This window comes from Ovis aries, chromosome 11, assembly GCF_016772045.2.
Source record: "Ovis aries strain OAR_USU_Benz2616 breed Rambouillet chromosome 11, ARS-UI_Ramb_v3.0, whole genome shotgun sequence".
Classification (NCBI taxonomy): domain Eukaryota; kingdom Metazoa; phylum Chordata; class Mammalia; order Artiodactyla; family Bovidae; genus Ovis; species Ovis aries.
The window spans coordinates 33039126-33058105 of record NC_056064.1 but is presented as its reverse complement, the minus strand read 5'-3'; the positions used below and the strand labels follow the sequence as shown (position 1 = coordinate 33058105).

Sequence of the window (18980 nt, the reverse complement as noted above, 5' to 3'; positions counted from 1 at the left end):
CCAGTGGGCATTCGATTCACCTGCAGGGGCAGACGGCTCAGGACACCCACCTTGACGCTCAGGCCTCGCCAGCCTGCATCCTGCCAGCAGTCCATCTTAAGGTGCCAGGAATGTCTAAAATAAGAGTAACCCTTCATGAGTTCATATCTAAATCCTACCATTTAAAGCCCCAGCCATTGGCTTTTAAGTTTTGATTAATCCCTGTTAGAAGGTGAACCCCACTGGCAGGCTTTTTATCAGTGATGCATCCTCTGAGTGAACTGAATTATTAGGCCATTGTTAAGAGCAGATTTTCATGGATTAGTCAGACTGCCTTTGTGCTCTAATGACATAAATACAACGGGCACCTAGCCAGCTGGCTGTGAACCACACGGAGGTGTAGGTGCAGGGGGGCCGCTGGCCCCACCAGGGATCTGCATCGGCTTTGCACTTTGTTCTGGCTGAACGAATGGTCACCAACAGCTGCAGGCCCACCCCTCCTGGATGTGTCTTTCTTCAGGGTCTGAGTTGATAGCGGGCCTGGCTCCTCTTGCCCTGCTTTTCCCAGACCACACTCAGACCCTCTCAGGGCTCCACAGCCTGGTGGTGGACAGAGCTGGTCCTCAGGGCCGGCTGGGGCACAGGGCGGGGTCTGTGAGGTGTGCTGCAGTGACGCTTGGTACCCTGTCTTCCTGGGCAGAGGCATGCCCACGGCTAGTCTCCAGACTCTCTACTCCCTGGCTTTGGTTCGTAGGAACAACTGGTCTTCAGTCACTCCTGCTTGTGGGATAAACTCCCATCTTTGTGAACTTGGCCACCTCTGACCAGCCCTCCCATAGGTGCCACTGGCTGGTGAATAGGGCTGGACCTCACTGAGGGGCCGAGTTTGTGTTTAGACCACATCACAGCCGCAGCTCTGAACATCCAGGGAGGAGGTCAGGGCACAGACACAGAAGAATCTCCCAAGTTTGTTTCCCTGAAAACTGACTTGTGGTCCAGGCCCAGCTAAGGCCACCTTCTCCCAAAAGCCCTCTGTGACTTCTTCAGCCCTCTTTGGGACAGTATTTGCTCTGTGTCTTGCCCCGGTGACAGGTGTTGCTGTTTATCCTTCACAGACCATGTCCTGTGAGCCACTGTCTTAGAGAAGTGAAAGCAGCCTATTGTTTACTAGGGTCTGGGGAAGACTTCATTTGAACAAAGGTTTCTGCAGTTTAGGGGGGAAGGTGGACAGACGCCATTGCTGCCAGGTCTAATCTGCACGAGACCAGCGGATGGAGACAGTTCAGCTCAGCCTTCCTCAGCAGGAAGACGGGGGGCGTGTTTATCCCACAGGAAGGTGTGGGATAAACAGGAAACAAGACCTTGGAGAATTTTAAGTGATGGGGATGAACTGCAGTGGCTCCAAGCCCCCAGACCAGGGAGTGTGCCCCGGCTGGCCTGAGACAACCACGTCCCAGAGTCACCTCAGCGAGGGCAGTGGACACTCAGCCTGGGCTGCTGTCCAGGTCCTACACGTTCCCACAGGGCTTCATTTGACCTTCACCTGACCCAGAGAGGAAGGAGGGAGGCCTCACTCTCCCGACCTCACAGATGAGAAAACCAAGACACTGAAGATGAAATCGCTCCCAGTAACGACGGTCTATGATATGCCCAAAGGTTAGGGTAATTAGGTCAGAGCTGAGAGAGAACTTAGGCACTCCAGGCTTGGCTCCACAGAAGGATGGGATCAGAACCGGGTACCTGGGTTCTAGGGTGAAGTGTTTTTTTTTTTTTTTAACACACTACAGTTTCCAGAGCAATTTTAGGTTCACAGTAGAATTGGGCGGAAAGTATACGCGTACCCCTGACCCCACGACGACCTGTTACAGTGAGTCTACACTAATATGTCATCATCACCCCAGGTTCACGCTAGGCTTCACTCCCGGTGCTGTATGTCCCCTGGGTGTTAACAAATGTATGACATGCATCCATCATAATGGGATCTCTTTGTAAGCCTTTTTAAAAAAAATTTCCCACTGTGGAGAATTTCAAGCATGCAGAAGTAGAGCAAAGGGCATAATGAAACTCATGTTCCCATCATTCAGCCTAATTATTAACTTGAGGTCAACAGCGTCTTTCTTTAAATGTCGGCTCACCTGCCCCTGCTCCTCCGCCATCCTCCTCTCCTGGCTGCCTGGTCCCCTCTTTCCATCCCCTTCAACCAGCCACACCTGTGCCTTTCTCGGAGCCCTGTCTTCTTTCCTACATCTTTTTTTTTTTTTTTACTTATTCCAGCTATTCTTTTACATTTATTATTATTATTACTCAAATTATTCTTTGTATTTTTTAACTCATCTGTGCAGAAATGAATCTGGAGCCTAGGCTAGGCTTATAGTTGGAGAAGCAGATGCTGGTCTGAGAATGTGGACGCAGAGGCAGCCTACGAGGAGCCACGGGCTTCTGTGAGCCCCAGGGCACAGTGGACACTGTCCCCTAGCGCTTTTATGCCCTCGACACAGCACCAGGAAGAGGGACCAAATAATCAGACAGTGTCGACGTGAACAAAGGTCACACAGCAGCCAGTCGGGAAACCAAACGTGCTGATACGCGGCCAGGCAGATAAGAAACACAGACATGCCGAACCCAGGTTTCTCTCGTGGCCCAGTTCCACTCTGCTCTGCTGTCCAGGAGCAAGAGCATAGTCAAACCCACAGCCACAGGGCTGAACAGCGGTCACACACCACTGACCCGCTCCCAAGTCAGTTCTGATTCACTCAGAACACCAACAGGTTCAGGGTTCTGGGTCCTCCTGTCTGTCCCAGGCGGTGTGGACAGAGGCGGGAGAGACTATTCAGACAGTCTGGAGTGAAGCTCTGTGTCTCTTCAGGTGGTGACCTTCGATGAGGGGGGCGTGAGCGGGCACAGCAACCATGTGGCTCTGAATGCAGCTGTGAGGTACGATGGTGCGCTAGTTCCCTGGACGGCTGGGGTGGTCGGTCTCCTCATCACTCTCCACCCCATGGGTCATCTCACCTCGTCCTCCCAGGAGCAGGCACCCTCAAGTCCTAGAGTTATGACCTTGCCTCCTAATAGCCGAGTCTCTCTGTCCCCATATGCAGCCAAATGCAGGAACTGACTGGATTCCTCCCTCTGCTTTGGCCTAAGGAAACGTTACAGCCAGACTTCACCTCCTTGTAGCTCACGGGCAGGTCTGAGGGCTGGGATCCATGAATGGGCATCCTCCTGATTTCAGATCTTTCTTTGGAGAAGGAGGATGTGCACGTCATTTGAAATCTCACCTGTTCTTTGCAGTCACTGCATTTTACTGACATGCATCTGCATTTAGGGCTTCCCTGGCAGCTCAGTGGTAAAGAATCTGCCTGCTGATGCAGGAGAGGTGGAGTCAATCCTTGTGTCGGGAAGATCCCTTGGAAGAGGAGATGGCAACCCGCTCTGGTATTCTTGCCTGGGAAATCCCATGGACAGAGGAACCTGGCGGGCTATAGCCACTGGGGTTGCAATGAGTCAGACAAGACTGAGCAACTAACAACCACGACCACACAACTAAAAACCATGACCACCACCTGCATTTAACTGGTTTAAAAAAAGAACCCTCACAGATCTTGAGGGACTTCTCTGGGGTCATACAAACCTGTAGCTTATGTCCTGATCTCTTGACCCTGCTCCTCTTGGGCCCACAAGCAGCTTGCTGGACCCAGCCTAGGGAAGGGAGAAGGCAGCTTGAGGTCAAGGACTGACTCTACATCCTTCTTCTGAACATATCCGTTCTCTTCAGGGCTTGAAGCTGTGTCTCCAGGGCACCTCTCTCCTGCCCTTAGATCTGCCTCTTCTTTCCTTGGAGTTCATCCCCAGGGCTCCACCCAGAGTGCAGGATGAGCTGCCTCTGAGCTCAGCATTTTCTATTTCTCAGGCTCTGTAAGTCAGGCTAACTTCTTGTCTTTAATCCCTGCTCCTGAGAACCCCTTCCCCATGAGTCCATATGTCTGTGTGTTGGGGTGTAGGGGAAGGGGACTCTTTGCCCCATTGCCCACCTGTCAGCTTTCAAAACAAGGAGTTCGTTTTCATACTGCTCACCCCTCCTCTTAGGATAAATGCTTTTTCTCACCACACTGCACAGCATGTGGGATCTTAGTTCTCTAACTAGGGATTGAACCTGCGCCCTCTGCAGTGGAAGCACCAAGTCTTAACCACTGGACCCCCAGGGAAGTCCCCTCACACCTCCTCTTAGGGCAGTGAGCACAGAATGGCCTCTACTGCTAAAAGGTGTGTGCAAGGGGAGAGGACTGTCAGGGAAGAAACACCAATTAACACTTTACATATTTTCCCACCACACTCACATCACAATCTCATAAAAGAGAAAAACTCTGAAGAGTCCATTGTTGTTACTGTCATCTCTGATGGGCACAGCTTGGACCAGGGCACCTCATAAGCCACTGGTCATCTCCAGATTGGCTGACCTTGGATGAGGGCCCCACCCTAGCCCCTTCAGCTGTAGCCAGAGCTATGGAGTTCGAGGAATCTTTGTGGTGACTTATGCTCAAGAACCTGCCTGGAAACCTACGTGGAGGGACCCCAGGGTCGGGCAGGCCTGGCTGACAGCCCCTCCCGTTAACTGTAGAGGGTTCTCACTCGCACTCTCTCCGTTTCCTCTGCCAGGACCCTGCACGCAGAAGGGAAGTTACCTAAAGGTAAGGCCGTGCCCTGTGGCAACAGGTTGCTGCTACTGTCCCTCTAGGGTGAGAGTGCTAAATATACAGAGAGCTGCCCTTGGCCCAGTGGTGGGAGTGGGGTGGACAGGGAGGCAGAGCCACACTGTCCTGGCTTAGCTCACTGTGCCTGTCACAGTGGGGTCCCCAGGCCTGACGGTCAAGTTGTATCCACTGAGAAGTATCCTCTGAGTGTGAGGGAGGAGGGGGTGTCATCAGGGCTCTCTAGAGAAATGGACCAGCAGGAGATGCAGATAGACAGATGTGCTGCTGTATATATTATACACATATGGATGTTTACATAGCATCACTGACTCAATGGACATGAGTCTGAGCAAACGCCAGGAGAAGGGAAGGACAGGCGAGCCTGGTTTGCTGCGGTCCATGGGGTCACAAAGTGTTGGGCATGACTTAGTGACAGAACAACAACAATAATATATTAAAAGGAATTGGCTCACACGATTATGGAGGCCGAGAAATCAAGGATCCGCCACCTGCAAGCTGGAGGCCTAGGAGAGCCAGGGCATTCTTCAATCTGTCCGAGTCCAAAGGCCTGAGAACAGGGAGCCGATAGGGTCAGTCTTAGTCTTGAGCAGACAACCAGGGTCCAGCTCTGCAGTCGGACAGAAGGGGACACATTCTCCCTCCCTCCAGCTTCTGCTCTGCTTGGGCCCTCCCTCAATGGACTGGACGAGACCTACCCAGGCCTTCTGCTTTCCCCAGTCGTCCAGTTCAGATGTGAAACCCACAGACACACCCAGAAACAATGTTGACCAAGAACCTGGGACCCATATGGGCTGACACAGGAAGCTAACCACCTCTGTGGGTCTTGCCCCTCGCCTGCCCAGCTTTCTCCCTGGCCAGCTCTATCCCACCTCTAGTGTCCTTTCAGGATGTCCATCCAAGCTCACATCTATCCCCCAGGTAACGGATCAGGCTATAGGTGACTGCTGGGTGCTGGACACGTCTGAAACACTTCCTAACTCACAAGAAGGCATCTGACCGCCCTCACCTCCCTGAGCCAGTTTCTGTCTGGACATGCACCCCTCACGGGAGAGCCCTGGGGATGGAATGATGGACCCCCAGGCAGCATGCCCTCTCTGGGTGGGCTTCTGGCTGGTGAAACTGCAGGGGCTCAGGAACATAGCTCTGGTGTGTTTGCTCAACCCTGGAAGACAGCCCCGGTGGCGCTAGTGGGAAAGAACCCACCTGCCGATGCAAGAGACAGAAGAGACCTGGGTCGGGAAGATCCCCTGACGAAGGGAATGGCAACCCACTCCAGTATTCTTGCCTGGAGAGCTCCATGGACAGCGGAGCCTGGCGTGTACTCATGAAGAGTTGGGCACGACTGAGCAACTAAGTGCATGGCACGTAGGAGACAGGCAGGTCCCACGCTCAAATGACCAACAACCCATCATACAGATGAGAAACCTGAAGCTCACTGAGGTGAAGGGACCTCCCCAAGCCCGTGAGTTCTCCAGTGACGAGCAGGAGCCAGGCCTCCAGCCTACTAAGACAGAAAATCTGCCTGTACCACTCCCCTCTTGGGTTTGACCCTGGCCTCCAGCAGCCAGCCTCTCCCTGCTGGCGGCACAGAGCAAACAGAGGGTGGCCTCCAGGTGTTCTGGGCCCTTTCACCCTCTTATCTGTGAGAACAATGAGCAAAGAGCAGCTCTAATGCTGCCCTGCCCTGAGCTCCAAAGGCAGGGCATGCGTGTGGGGAGCTCAGGAAAACCAGCCTGGAGCTGCAAGTCTCTCTGCCCTCCCCCGCCCCCGCAGGGTGCTCGGTGCTCACACTCCAGTCTGTGAACCTGCTGCGCAAATACCTCTGTCTGCTGGACCTACCCTGCTCCCTGCTGCTCGCCCGCGACGCCCTCTTCGTGCTCACCCAACTCGAGGCAGCCCAGGCCCAGGTGAGGACCACCCCTCGGCCCCACACCGCTCCCCTGCCCCATCTCAGGTCCCCCAAAGCCCCTCACCCAAGGCCTTCCAAGTGGTTCTGTCCCCAGGGCGGGCCCACAGCCAGACCCTGGGAGCCGTAGACCTTCAGGGACTTGCACCTTGTCTTCTGAGTATAGAAATAGCACAAGCTGGAAAAAAAAAAGTAACAATATAGCCTCAGTGTGGAAAGTCTGGGAGCAGTTACATAAAAGCAAGTCGAAAATAAAAATCATTCATCAAAACTACCTGCAACCCCACCCTGTACAGGTAATCACTCAAATATAAGAGTATTGACATGTATGTAAAATGGGGTGACACGGAGCCTGCTGTTTGAAACCTACTTTAACATCATGACCGTCTTCTCTGATATCCTTACATGTTCAAATCTTAATGGCTGTCTGTGTTCCCTCACACGGACATGCCATAAAACATTTCACAAACCCCTGAAGGTTGGACATTTTGATTTATAGGTTTTTTACTGTTGTACGTGGACCAGGCTTCCAGCTTGAGTCTTAAGAACTCAGACCTGTCAGGAGCCTCAGTAAAGACCAGTGGGCAGCCCACTGTCTGCCTGTTGAGGAGTCAGGCCAGGAGAGGCCCTCTTGGTGGGAAAGTGGTGGTCGGTGAGGCGGCGGGGTCTGAGAAGCACTGGGCTAGGGATGAGGCTGCCCAGGAGTTCTAGCCCTTAACCCTTTGCATTCTTGCCATGGAAGTGGAAAAGGTCAAGGGCTAGAACTCATGTGGAACTCTGAAAGTAATTTTTTTTTAATGTTTTAATTGGAGGATAATTGCTTTACCATGTATTGTTTCTTCTGATCAATACCATAAATCAGCTATATGTCTACACATGTCCCCTCCCTCTTGAACTTCCCTCACACCTCCCACCCCATCCCACCCCTCTAGGCCATCACAGAGCACCAGACTGAGCTCCCATTATCTATTTTACAGATGGTAATATATATGTTCCAATGGTACTCTGAGAAAAATTTTTATTTAAAAATTGTGGTTGTAATTCCTGTTGAAACCACAGTATGTAATATTTTTGCCTGAATATAGTGATGGTTCTCATTATCAGCTTCAAGCTTGCAGTCATCACGGTATTTACATCTCTAAAGCCATAGATATTCGAACAATGAATATAAAATGAGTTTTTTACGTAAATGTTTGCAATGACACTTAGATTATAAGCATTAGTTATGGTCCTTACAGAAAAACAGGAACTGTATTTATAGGGTATATCTAGTTAAATCAGTTGTTATGATCTATTCTATTTAGAAACTGACATTAGTTCTGAATAATAGGATAACATTCCCCCACCAGATGGCAAAGAGACTCTGTACCTATGGGTACCATTTCCTTTCTTCTTCTCAGAGTGGCTGTATTTACCCAGCCTAGCTGATTCAGAGGAGTCTGGGCAGAAAACAGCCCTGCACGAGTCATATACATGGGGTAACAGGGCCAAAGGATGAAGAATATAGGTGGGGCAAAGGAGTGAAGAATGTAGGCTCAAGTCAACCTGAGGGCTCTGGGTTCTAATCTCAGCTTTACTACCTACTTGCTATTTGAGATGGATGAGTTTCCTCATCTGTTAAAAAAAAAAAAAAAGAGCAACAGTAAAGCCCTTTGCTCACAGGGTTGTTAACTGAGATTGTGCTCAGCTGCATCAGCACCAGCTGCTCTTGTCATGGGGATGTCAGGAGATGGAGGGGCGGGGCGGGAAGCAGCCACTAGAGGCCAGTCCAGGGGATTTCGAAGGTCACAGGGGAAGCCAGGTCCGGCTGCGGCTCAGAATGCGCAGGTGGGAGCAGGCAGATGGAAACAGCAGAGCCAGGCGCCAGCTCCAGAACCACTCCTCTCGTCCCCCCAGAGAGCCATGTCCCGCCACCGCAGCCAGCTGTTCTGGTTCCGCCGCCTCTATGTGCTGTTCTCCCGCTACATGAGGATTAACTCTCTGAACTTTCTCTGAGCCAGAACGGGCTCTCGGATCCAAGAAACCAAGGGAAAGACAGCCAGGGAGCCCAGGGCCTGTCTGGAGCAGGCTTGTCTCCCCGAGTCAAGGACATCCCAGCGTCAGCCAGAGTTCCAAGGCCCTCTCCTCCAAACTGCCCGGCCTCTAATAAAATGGGGGCTGTGCAGACCCAACAGGCTGCCAGACCTGAGCGTCTTCCTCTGGGCGACAAAACCACAGCCACCAAACACAAACCAAGCCAAGGACAACGACAGCTACCTTGCTAGCTTCTCGAGTTCTTGTGTGGAACAGTTCACACAATGGCACAGTGTCTGTGAACTCCCTAACAGACCTGCAATTTTTATAAATAAATGTAAAGGTCTCTGGAATCCCGTCCTATGTCATGTATTTTCGTGTTTTTTCCAAGGCAGGCTCACCTCCCACACACACACAGAACAGTCTATACTGAATTTGTTCAACCATAATTCCATGGATTTATCTTTGTGGACTACACATCAGATTCAAATCTAGGGAAAACGCCTCCACAAGGGGACCTCCCAGGTGGTGCAGCGGCTAAGACTCCGCGCTCCCAATGCAGGGGACACAAGAAGAGCAAGATGCTACCAGACCGAAAAAAAAAAAATGCAAGTTGCAAAACAAAACATACAGAATCTAGTGGTAAAGAATTTGCCTGCCAATGCCAGAGACATAAGAGATTTGAGTTTGATCCCTGGGTGGTGAAGATCCCCTGGAGAAGGGAACGGCAACCCACTCCAGTATTCTTGCCTGGAAAATCTCATGGACAGAGGAGCCTGGTGGGCTACAGTCCACAGGGTTGCGAAGACATGACTGAAGCGACTTAGCATTTGTTTTTAAGAGACACAAAACTATATGCTTTATATGCCACTGCAAGAGGGAGGCAGGTCAGAGGGGATGTTCACTGCACCAGAATATACTCCTGTTTCACCTGCAGGATGCTTTACCAGCTCCTTCCAACCTTCAGCTGACGTGGTGACCGTACAGAACCCCCGTCCATCTGGACGTCCTCCTCCTGCTCTTTTTTCTGGTCTACTCTTCCTCCCAGATAATTTCATAAGTCACTTTCCTCCTAAAGCAAAGAGCAATACTTACTAAGCGTTTGCCATTATGTATGTACATATACACCCAGTAGTTGGAAATGGAAGGAATGCTTTAAGAAAGCATCTTATTGTAATAAATAAAGCACTGATTATGATACAAAGCTATATGAAACACGGAGGGTGGGGCAGGGTATGGGTCAGAAGACTGTTTAGAGCCCTCAGGGCTTCCCAGCACATATAGGCCAGAGCCAAGATACCACAGGCGGCTTCTCTTTCTTTCTGACCCTCTACTTCTTCCCACCACAAGCCTGGCTTTACCTTGTGCCCACATCTCTGTCCACAGCTGCTTCTCCCTTCTTTTCCCAAATCCTGCTTCCTTTAAAAACATAGGCTCAAAGTTATTGTTGATGGGTAGAGGGGGCTCAGTTTTGCAAAATGAAAAGCTATGGTAATTGGTAGCACAAAACCGTAAACATACCCAGCACCACTGAGCTGTGCACTAGAAATTAATTTTGTGTATTTTACCACAATTTGGGGGGGTGGGGATCAGAAGCTGTTTGACTTTAAAAAAAAAAAAAAAAGGAAACAGGCTCCCATCACACTCCCCGCAAGGTCTTCCACAACTAGCTCCTTCTCCTCCAGACTCCTGAGTTCATGTTCTTGTCACAGCTCAGGTGGCTTGTGACCACTCACCAGCTCTCGTTTGTCCTCTGACACCATCCCCCCCCGCCCCACCCCTCAGCCAGGCCATGGCTGTAAGAACCGTAACAGTGCTCAGTAATTACCTGCCACTGAACCACTGCAATGGCACCCCACTCCAGTACTCCTGCCTGGAAAATCCCATGGGCGGAGGAGCCTAGTAGGCTGCAGTCCGAGGGATTTCGAAGTCGAACACGACTGAGCGACTTCACTTTCACTTTCATGCATTGGAGAAGGAAATGGCAACCCACTCCAGTGTTCTTGCCTGGAGAATCCCAGGGATGACAGAGCCTGGTGGGCTGCCATCTATGGGGTCGCACAGAGTTGGACACGACTGAAGCAACTTAGCAGCAGCACCAGCACCAGCAGAACGAACCACTGGCCTTGGAAGCAAAACCAAAGGACAGGGAAGACGATAAACCAGAGGAACTGCTTTAATGTTAAAAATATTTATTTCTCTAGAAGATCGCACAAAAGTCAGGAAGGGGGACAGAAGGGTATCAACTAGCCTATGTCAAAATCTGAGCTAGGGGAGGACAAGAGCTGCCTGAAGACACTGGTGGCCGGAGCAGACTGCAGAGGCCGTAGGCCCTTCCTGGACAGGAGGCACGGGAGCTCACTCCTTGGACATGTTCTTGATGGTCTTATGCTCCTTCATGGCCTTCTCCCAGTCGCTGCCATTGAACTCCTCCACCACCACGCTGCGCACGGTGCCCTCGTCCAGGCAGTGGGGGGCAATCCCTGCAGGGAGGTGGGCGTGAGAGCCGGGCAGGCTCTTAGACAAACCCACCCCGCAGTTCACCATGGCAGCTCCTGGCTCACTCTCCTCTCAAACGGGGCTCAGGGGTGGCCAGGGCTGACCGTCATTCAACATCGAGCTGAGAGGACAAAAGAGAAAGGCTCGAGCCCGGAGCCACCTCTGCTGGGCAGCCTGAGGAATTCACAGGCCTCGTCCAGAGCGCTGAGGGGTAACTTTCTCAGCTTTAAATATGTCCCCATCCATACAGGAAGGCAGGCAAGACAGACACTCCATGTAGCAGGAAAGGAGCAGACAGCAGCTCTATAGGAAGAGGAGTAGGTGGGCAGGGTGACGCCAGGCCCCCCAAGGCTCGAGACAATGGAGGCTGCATCTCTGCAGGGCCAGGTTTCCAGGAGCAGCCTCCGTGGCTGCTTCCTACCCAATATGCATGGTGGCTGGTGTCATTCTTAACAACTGTCTAAGGGTGGTTTTGCCCCCAGATCCAAGAAGAGGGACCTGGGGTTTCCTTGCTGGTGTTTGAACAAGCCCAGTTTTACTGGCATCATCACTGCTGTTCAACTTCACCTCTTTCACGCGCCAACCCCCCGACCCCAGGCCCATGTCTTCCCCCTGCAGTGGGTCCCTGGGCAGCATCCAGCTCCCACAGCAGCAGGAAACGCGAGTCAGGACTGGAGGGTCTCTGGAGGCCCAGGGCCAGGCTATGCCATGTCTGCGAAGAGGTCAGCAGACGAGCCCCACTCCTCTCACACACGTGAGGGAGAGGCCTGGCCAGGCAGGAGACCAGCCAGAGACTCCAGCACCCGTTCCCAGAGTGCGTCTCACCCCAGGTGGCCACAGGGCGTCGGTGCCCGAAGCCTGCCCCCATTCCACTCACCGAAGCCTCCAGGGTTAGAGCGGGGAGAATAAAAGCTCTGGACGCCGCAGCGCTTACAGAAGGTGTGCTGCGCCTTGTGGGTATTGAAGGTGTACGTGGTGATGCTGTCGGCTCCCTGAGAGACACAGACAAGGAGCTTCAGTTGTCTTTTACAGAAATAAATCCTGTAAAAATCTCAGTGGGGAACGCCCTCTGGCCCGGCTCCCAGGGTCAAGAGGACACGTCCTATCTGAGGTAGGGGCCCATCCTCACGACCTGGAGACCCGTCAGCCTGGAGCATGACAACTCAGGGCTCCTCCCAGGTCAGCTGCACCCAAAACCTCTGACCTTGAGCTCCCCACTGTGGCCCAGGCCTAAATGAGGAGGCATCAAGTGAGGGACTAGGTCCCCGTGTCCCCAGACAGCACCACTCAAGGCCTTGAGAACATGCTCACTGGACTCAAATTCATCTACAAAGGACCAGGAAAGGACACATGCCAGACATCACAGGCTAACATCCCTAATGGAGACACAGGAGACCCAGCAGAGGACGTGCACAGACAGTTCAGAGAAACTGGAGAACAAGTCTCTCTTTAACCTCTGACACGATATCCATGCTCACGAACTGCAGTGAGGTATGCTCTTCATTGTCCCGGGCAAAAATCACCACCTGAGCTTACTCGGAACTGCGTGTATAGAGAAACGTGCACTCCTGGATGTGAGTCACAGGAGTACAAATCCACAACACCGGATAACATCTGCTAACACTGCAAAACGCATTTTCTCTAACCCAGCAATGCCACTTCTAGAAATGTATCCTGCAATTAAAACTCTGTATTTTGTCCAACCACGTGGATATAGGTGTTAGCGCACCATCTGTAAAGGCGAAACCTTATAAAAAATGGAAACTGTCCCACAGTTAAAGGAATCAAGTACAGACATTAGAATGGAATCTCTTTGAGTTTTGAAAAGAAGGAGGCAATTCCACTTAGAAATACTAACAAGCAGACCATCTCCAAGGTTACAGAGGGAACTGAAAAGGCAAGGTCTGAAACAATTTGTGCACTACACTACCATTCCTGTTTTTAAAAAGCACACACCCTGGCATGCACTTTCAAAGAATAACTTCTGGAGATACTGGGTGACTGAAGGGTCGGAGGCTTCCACATGTCTTCCCTGACCATCACGGTGGAGAGGGTCCCTTGGAGCCGCAGAGAAGTGGCTCCCTGAGGGCCCTCTTCTCAACCCCCCCCCCCCCGCCCCCGACCTCTCCTCCACACACAGGCAGCAGGAAATAGTCACGTGGTCCCCAACCACGCAGGGCTATCTGATCAAACACTTCCCCTCAAGAAACTCACAGCCTCATGGCCTCCTGGGTCTCATCAGCACGAGGGCCCCGTGCTGACACCAGACCCTGTCCATGCATCCACCCACCAGCCTGACCCACCCTCGAAATTTCTGCTGAACACACGGCCCATTTTAGGTGTAATGCCCTGTGCGTTCAACCTCCCTGCTCACTTCTGTCTCCCTGCCCTGTCAGAAATCACCACCATGACGACAGACCATGGTCAATTCTCCTGACCCCAGGGGTCACACCCTCTGAGCCCGACCACTCCTTCCATTCTAAGGATGCTCATTTCCAGCCTGCCCACTGGTCTGCCTCCACCCTCTGGCCACGAAGGCCAACCTGCGGCTCCTTGGACATGCAGAGTGTGCGCCCCCAACACGCCTCATCTCTAGGGGCCTGCCCGAGCCCACCGAGACTCGCCACCAGACAGCCCCTGCCACGCTGCCCTGCTTAACTCTCCACACGGCACTCCCAGGCCTCTTATTTCTCTGTCTCCCCTTCATAAAACATAAGCTCTGAGAGGACTAGGGCCTTGTCTGCCACATAAACTGCTGGGTTTCAATGTGACAGAGCCTGGCACACAAGTGGTGCCCATAAACACTGCTGAATCAAAGAATGAGTTCTGTACTTAAAGGACAAACAGAAAACTGCTCCTTCAACAGGCTGGGTCAGAGAACAGTGCAGTAAACACCCCGGCAATGACTGGCGAGCGGGCCCATGGAGGAGACAAAGTGGGTAACTGTCAACTCTGAAACCGAGGGCCCCTGGCTGCCCATGTGTCTTTGGGGACCTGTCTCAAGGGGTCGGGCCACCACAGTCTCTAGCTGGCACCCGGGGGAGGGGGTATCGTGGCAAAGACAAGGGTGCTGCCCACTGGCACCCTCCTCCCCACAAAGACACCCATGGGAAAGATCCAGGGCAGACAAAGAAAAGCAGACAAACTGACCCAAAGTGCCTGGGATTAAATCTCAGCTTCTCCTTCCAGATGCTCACTGAGGGGCCACCCAGTGCCAAGGCCCTGGGGCCAGGAGCACAGACATGACCAGAGGTGCTTCCAGGAGGCCCTCCTGACCCAGAGAAGGAGACCCTCGCACAGGTCACAACCCCAAAGCAAAGACACTGATCAGACCACAGCGGGCAATGGCACCCGAGGACCAATCACAGCCCCATCCCACCCCGTGAGCAGAGAGTGCCAAAGCTTCTGTACTCTTTGGCCAGAGATTTTACTTCCAAGAGAACTGATCCAAAGAAAATTTCTAAATTATTAAAGACTTACACACAGGGAGGTTCAAGATAGCACTGCACTCAACCTAGACGTTTAAGTGTAGAAAATCACTTGTGGTACATTCATATAACAAAAAACACTACAAATATAGCCATAATTGTATAAGTAGGAAGTGGCTGTGGCTGGGGAGTGGGTGGTGGGAAGGCCTTCCACTCTTTACCTTGCAAAGCTGGGACCAAGCACAAAAAATTCCCCCAAAGAATAAAGTTAAAAATCTTTTCAATCATTTATTTTTCATTAGGAAATGATAAGTCAGTTATAAAACAGAAAATGAGGTAAAATTCTGTGCTGAGAAAAACACAATATTTAAACATATTCATCCATGTCCAAAATAATGCACAAGGACACACACCAAAACACAATAATGGTTACCTTTGATTGACAGGATCTGAGTGATCTTAAATTTATTTTTTGATCCTCCATGTTTATACATAATGGATCAAATATGTATCCAAAATATAAAGGAGAAAAATAACATAACTTTTTAAAGAGAAGCATGAAACCTTGGGTGACAGGGAAAGTAAAGCCCCCGAGAGGACCAGGAGGCTCCCAGGCCCCTGTAAGCCAGGGCAGGGCTCCCCAGCCCCGCTTAAAACACTCACCTTCAGAAGCTTGAAGCGAGAGGCTGGGACAATGAAGTGTTTGTTCTGCTTCTTCTTGCAGATGCTGCAGCTATGGAAAGACACGAGCAGACCCCAGACGGTGAACAACCCTATGTGCCCTCTGGGTTTCCCAGTCCCAGGAGCCTGCTGACCATGGAGGTGAAGGCCCTCTGACTGCCCTCCAAGGAAGGGTGGCTCGGGCAGGCGGGCTGGGTGTTGGGGGGCCTCTGCTCCGCAGGTCCACAGCCAGCAGTGCAGGCCACACAACCCTAAGAAAACCAGGACGTGCAGAACCACATTCCCACTGCCCACCCCCACCCCCGGTTTACTAGTGACGGGAAGGGTGGGTTCTGGAGACTCACAGAAAGCAAGCATCAGGCAGATATCCGCTCTCCGCCTCGGGATCCACATCCCCCGCAGAAACTGACAAGGAGGCCTAGGTGCCCTGACCTCCTCTGCACATCAGAGGAAGCCCAGCTCCAGGGCCCACAGGTCCTCAGAAGTAAACCTAAGTCCCTTGTTTTAGTCCGCCTTTTACGAAACGCTAATTCCACACGAGGTCCTCTAACAGCTTATTCCATAGGGCTGCTTCTTCTATCTGTTAGTACTGGGTCAGTTCCTTCCCGTGGGAGGAATTCCATGGAATTTATTTATTCTTCACATATAACCCAGGCACCATGGCACCAAGGGGCAGAAAGAACTGGCTATTGTTGAACAGTCAGTTTCACACTAACCACAGGTCAGAAGTCGAGCCTGGAGGGCCTGACCTATCACACGGTGGGCAGGTGCTGACAGCGGGCCCTCTGCTGACCCTGGTAGCGTCACTTGCCTCACCTAGACATATGGGCCAGGTGGCCTGGGGCATGGCAAGCTTCCAGGTGTGCATGTGCTTGCCTCACCCCACCCAGTTCTGTGGAGTTCTGCAGACTCTGCCCAAAGCCTTTCATCCAGCATCCAGCCCGACCATCTTCAGGGTACTACTCTCTCCCACACACGGGTGGCACTCTTCTCTGAGAAACTGCCTGGCCCGAGTTGAGGGACCCCTCCACATCCCCTGAGGCTGTGCTGCAGGACTTGAGCTGTGTCACGCACACAGCAGGCTCTTATTCTTAGCCTCCCTCCATCTTTAAAATTTTTAATGAAAACATCTAACACACATAAAAGGAAAAAACAGAACATGAACCTTTATGTACCCATCACCTGACCCCAATTCCCTGCTCACGGCCATGGTGGTTTCACCTGGATCCCAACTCCCCAGACGATGCTAAAGCGCCCTCACGCGCTGTGTGCTCTGAAACAATGTAGGAAGACACTCACTTGCAGTCAAAGATGTGCAGGTCAGCCGAGGCCCAAACTTCAAAGCGCACCGCCCCACAGTGGCAGCCTCCTGTGTGTTTCACCAGGCCCTGGTATTCGCTGGAAGGAGCAGAAATCAGAGAGATTAGGATTCCTTAGCGGTCAGGCCGCAGTGGAAAGAGAGCAACAAGATGGAACTGGAGTCTTCACGGGACAACGAGGACACATTTCTGCTTTTGAGGAGGTGCCCTCAGTTTTATAAAAGGATTCAGTGCCTTCTTTGTCTATGAGCTCTTTTTTCCACTTCTATTTTGTTAAGTCGCAGAATAAATTATTCCCAGTGTATGGAAAAGAGAACTGGGGTGAAGATCCTAAACCAGCCATTACACAAATTACTGAATATTTATATGACTGTGAAAAAGGGTGTACAGGCTGCTAAGAAAAAGACAGACAAGGGGACCAGACCGAGTCCAGTGGTTCAGAAGTCTTTGAGAAAGTTAACAAAAGGCTCCTATAATTCTGCTGTATTTCCCTCCGGTATTTTGCATACATGTGACTTTTTAAGAGCTATCTGTACACATTATGTTCAACTTTAATCCCTTTAAAACTTGTAAGTCAGGTCCTTCATTGGACATTATTAAGATTTGATAAATATCATCCAAGTACTCTCCAGAAGAGCTGAACACTCTTATCAGTAATGAATGAGAAAACATTTCACTGAATCTTCTCAAGCAATAATTATAGGAAAAGTAGCTTGCTGCAGTTTTAATTTGCATTTATTTGGTTACCAAGACTGTATGCTTTTTCATGTTTCTATATAAGCTGACTCCATTAATTTGATGTATTTTTTCCCTGCATACACAAATAATATTTATGGTAAAAAACAAACCTTAAAACACTTGACAGTACTAAAGATGAGAGTCTCCTAACACCCAGAGGGACCCACAGTCAACGGTTTGCTCTATGTTCCTCCAGATTCATACAATAATGTTTTAACAGTAACAGTGAAGTTACATATTCTAATTTAGTTTTTCTTTCTTGAATGAATGTAACTTGCGCCAATCTGATAGGTTAGAAAAAACAACTCATCCTTTCACCTCAACACTTTGATTTTTTTTTTTTTTTGCCATTTATCAGTTTGTTTTAAAGTCTAAATTTACTCCAAATCTGCGTTTTACGACACTGGGCAGTAGCTGGCACACTTAAAGGGCTCAAAATTGTTGGATGATGTAGATTTTAAAATGTTCAGCCTACAGTCCAAGATGATAAACCAAAAAGTGAAGCACATGGAAAACCCAGTATTTCATCTCTGAGAAGACTCGCCTAACGAAGAGAATTTCTTATGGACAAAAGACCAAAAAAAAACACTTTTAAGAAAAAGAGATCCTCAAGTTGTTATGCAATTGTTGGGTTGTTTTGTTTTTTGGGGGGGAGGGGTTCTAGTAAAACACGACTGACAATGAAATATTAAGGGCGCTACAGGGCAGGGGCCTCATCTAGACGACGAGGCGCCCCCCGGAGCTAACAGCTCACTGCGAACCCCACGGACCGTCCAAAGTCCTCCTGCGGCCGCTGGGAAAGCCGAGGGTCCTCGGCCCGCGGTCGCAAAGCGGGGAGAAGCAGAGCCTCGGGCCCTGGAGCGCCCACGGTGGTTCCGAACCCAGCGGCCCGCTCGGTCTTCCCGCCGCCTGGCTCCGCGCACTGCGCTTGCTGTAACCGGGCCGCCGGTCTCCCCGAAGGCTCCGAACTGTCCCAGCGCCTCTCGCCCCGTCCCTGCCCTCACAGCCGCTCTCCAAACACACATGCACAAACACGAAAGAGGCCCCGGACCAGGGAGCCGCGCCGACCCTCATCCCAGGAAGGCTGCCGCCTCGGCGTTCAGCGCGGGCCGGGCGGAGGCCATTGTCTGGCCGGTGCGCGGCTCGAGCACCGCGGGGACGTTAGGGGCGCCGGCCCGGCCGCGCCGCACTCACTAAGTGTCCAGCAGCAGCTTGGCGGCGCCCTCGAAGCTGAGCCTCTGCCGCTTTTGGAAGGTCTCCCAGCGCTCCCGCTGCTCGCCCAGGTCCAGCTCGGACGCGGTGAGCGCCGCGGGCGGAGGCGGGGGCAACGGCGGCACCGGCGGCGGCTCCCCGGGGCCCGCCTCCTGCACCGGCGGCGACCGTCGCTTGGCCGCCGGCTGCCTCGCCGCCGCCCGGCTCCCGCCCCCGGCCTGGGCTGCGGGCCGCCGTGCGCGGTCGGCACTAGGGGCCGAGGCGGGGGCCCTGGAGGACCCCGGCCGCTTCTGCCCGCGTGGCTTGGTCGCTCCGCCGCTTCTCGCCCGCCGCATGGCTCCCGCAGCCTGGCGCGCAGGCCTCTCCGCCGCGCGTCCCCGCTCACCCGCGCGCCCGCAGAACCCCGCGCGCTACCGCCGTCCGCGCGCGCCCGCCGCCCCTCTGGCATACGGGGCGCCGCGCCCGCCCCGCCCCGCCCCGGCCGCTGTCCGGC

At 52.2% G+C, this 18980-nt stretch overlaps 3 protein-coding genes across 8 annotated transcripts in view; 1 reads left to right on the top strand and 2 right to left on the bottom strand.

The window, feature by feature from the left end:
* Nucleotides 1-5188, bottom strand: part of NCOR1 (nuclear receptor corepressor 1) — a 154513-nt gene extending 149325 nt beyond the window's left edge. For 2 of the 3 annotated variants that reach the window (XM_060395457.1, XM_060395460.1), the window contains exon 1: nucleotides 51-2682. The gene's annotated coding sequence lies outside the window, so the exon portion shown is untranslated. Of the gene's footprint in view, nucleotides 1-50; nucleotides 2683-3610; nucleotides 3679-5145 lie in introns of those variants that run through there. The other variant, XM_060395456.1, reaches the window with a different exon arrangement.
* Nucleotides 1-16772, top strand: part of PIGL (phosphatidylinositol glycan anchor biosynthesis class L) — a 51827-nt gene extending 35055 nt beyond the window's left edge. The window contains exons 4-9 of one of the 3 annotated variants that reach the window (XM_060395475.1): nucleotides 2846-2913; nucleotides 4636-4667; nucleotides 6465-6598; nucleotides 13976-14044; nucleotides 15262-15359; nucleotides 16604-16772. In XM_060395475.1, coding sequence (XP_060251458.1) covers nucleotides 2846-2913; nucleotides 4636-4667; nucleotides 6465-6598; nucleotides 13976-14044; nucleotides 15262-15351 — 393 coding nt within the window. In that variant the 3' untranslated portion in view covers nucleotides 15352-15359; nucleotides 16604-16772. Of the gene's footprint in view, nucleotides 1-2845; nucleotides 2914-4635; nucleotides 4668-6464; nucleotides 6599-8493; nucleotides 8964-13975; nucleotides 14045-15261; nucleotides 15360-16603 lie in introns of those variants that run through there. The other 2 variants (XM_027974841.3, XM_015098669.4) reach the window with 2 other exon arrangements.
* Nucleotides 2542-18930, bottom strand: CENPV (centromere protein V). 2 transcript variants are annotated; one of them, XM_042256701.2, is made up of 5 exons: nucleotides 18470-18930; nucleotides 16518-16616; nucleotides 15201-15270; nucleotides 11987-12101; nucleotides 2542-6775 (listed from the first exon to the last, which is right to left on the bottom strand). In XM_042256701.2, the coding sequence occupies exons 1-5, from the start codon at nucleotides 18820-18822 to the stop codon at nucleotides 6732-6734; spliced, it is 681 nt and encodes a 226-aa protein (XP_042112635.1). In that variant the 5' UTR covers nucleotides 18823-18930; the 3' UTR covers nucleotides 2542-6731. The 2 variants fall into 2 exon arrangements, with proteins under 2 accessions (XP_042112635.1, XP_027830643.1); XM_027974842.3 differs by lacking the exon at nucleotides 2542-6775 and adding an exon at nucleotides 10786-11093.
* Nucleotides 18931-18980: the final 50 nt, after the last annotated feature.

What these genes read in the sequence shown, in the direction of transcription:
- CENPV (XM_027974842.3), bottom strand. Translation starts at nt 18,822, where the DNA reads ATGCGGCGGGCGAGAAGCGGCGGAGCGACCAAGCCACGCGGGCAGAAG. An exon ending in AAGCTGCTGCTGGACACTTA is followed by an intron (nt 16,617 to 18,469) that starts GTGAGTGCGGCG and finishes TGCTCCTTCCAG; the next exon opens with CGAATACCAGGGCCTGGTGA. An exon ending in CTCGCTTCAAGCTTCTGAAG is followed by an intron (nt 12,102 to 15,200) that starts GTGAGTGTTTTA and finishes TGTGTCTCTCAG; the next exon opens with GGAGCCGACAGCATCACCAC.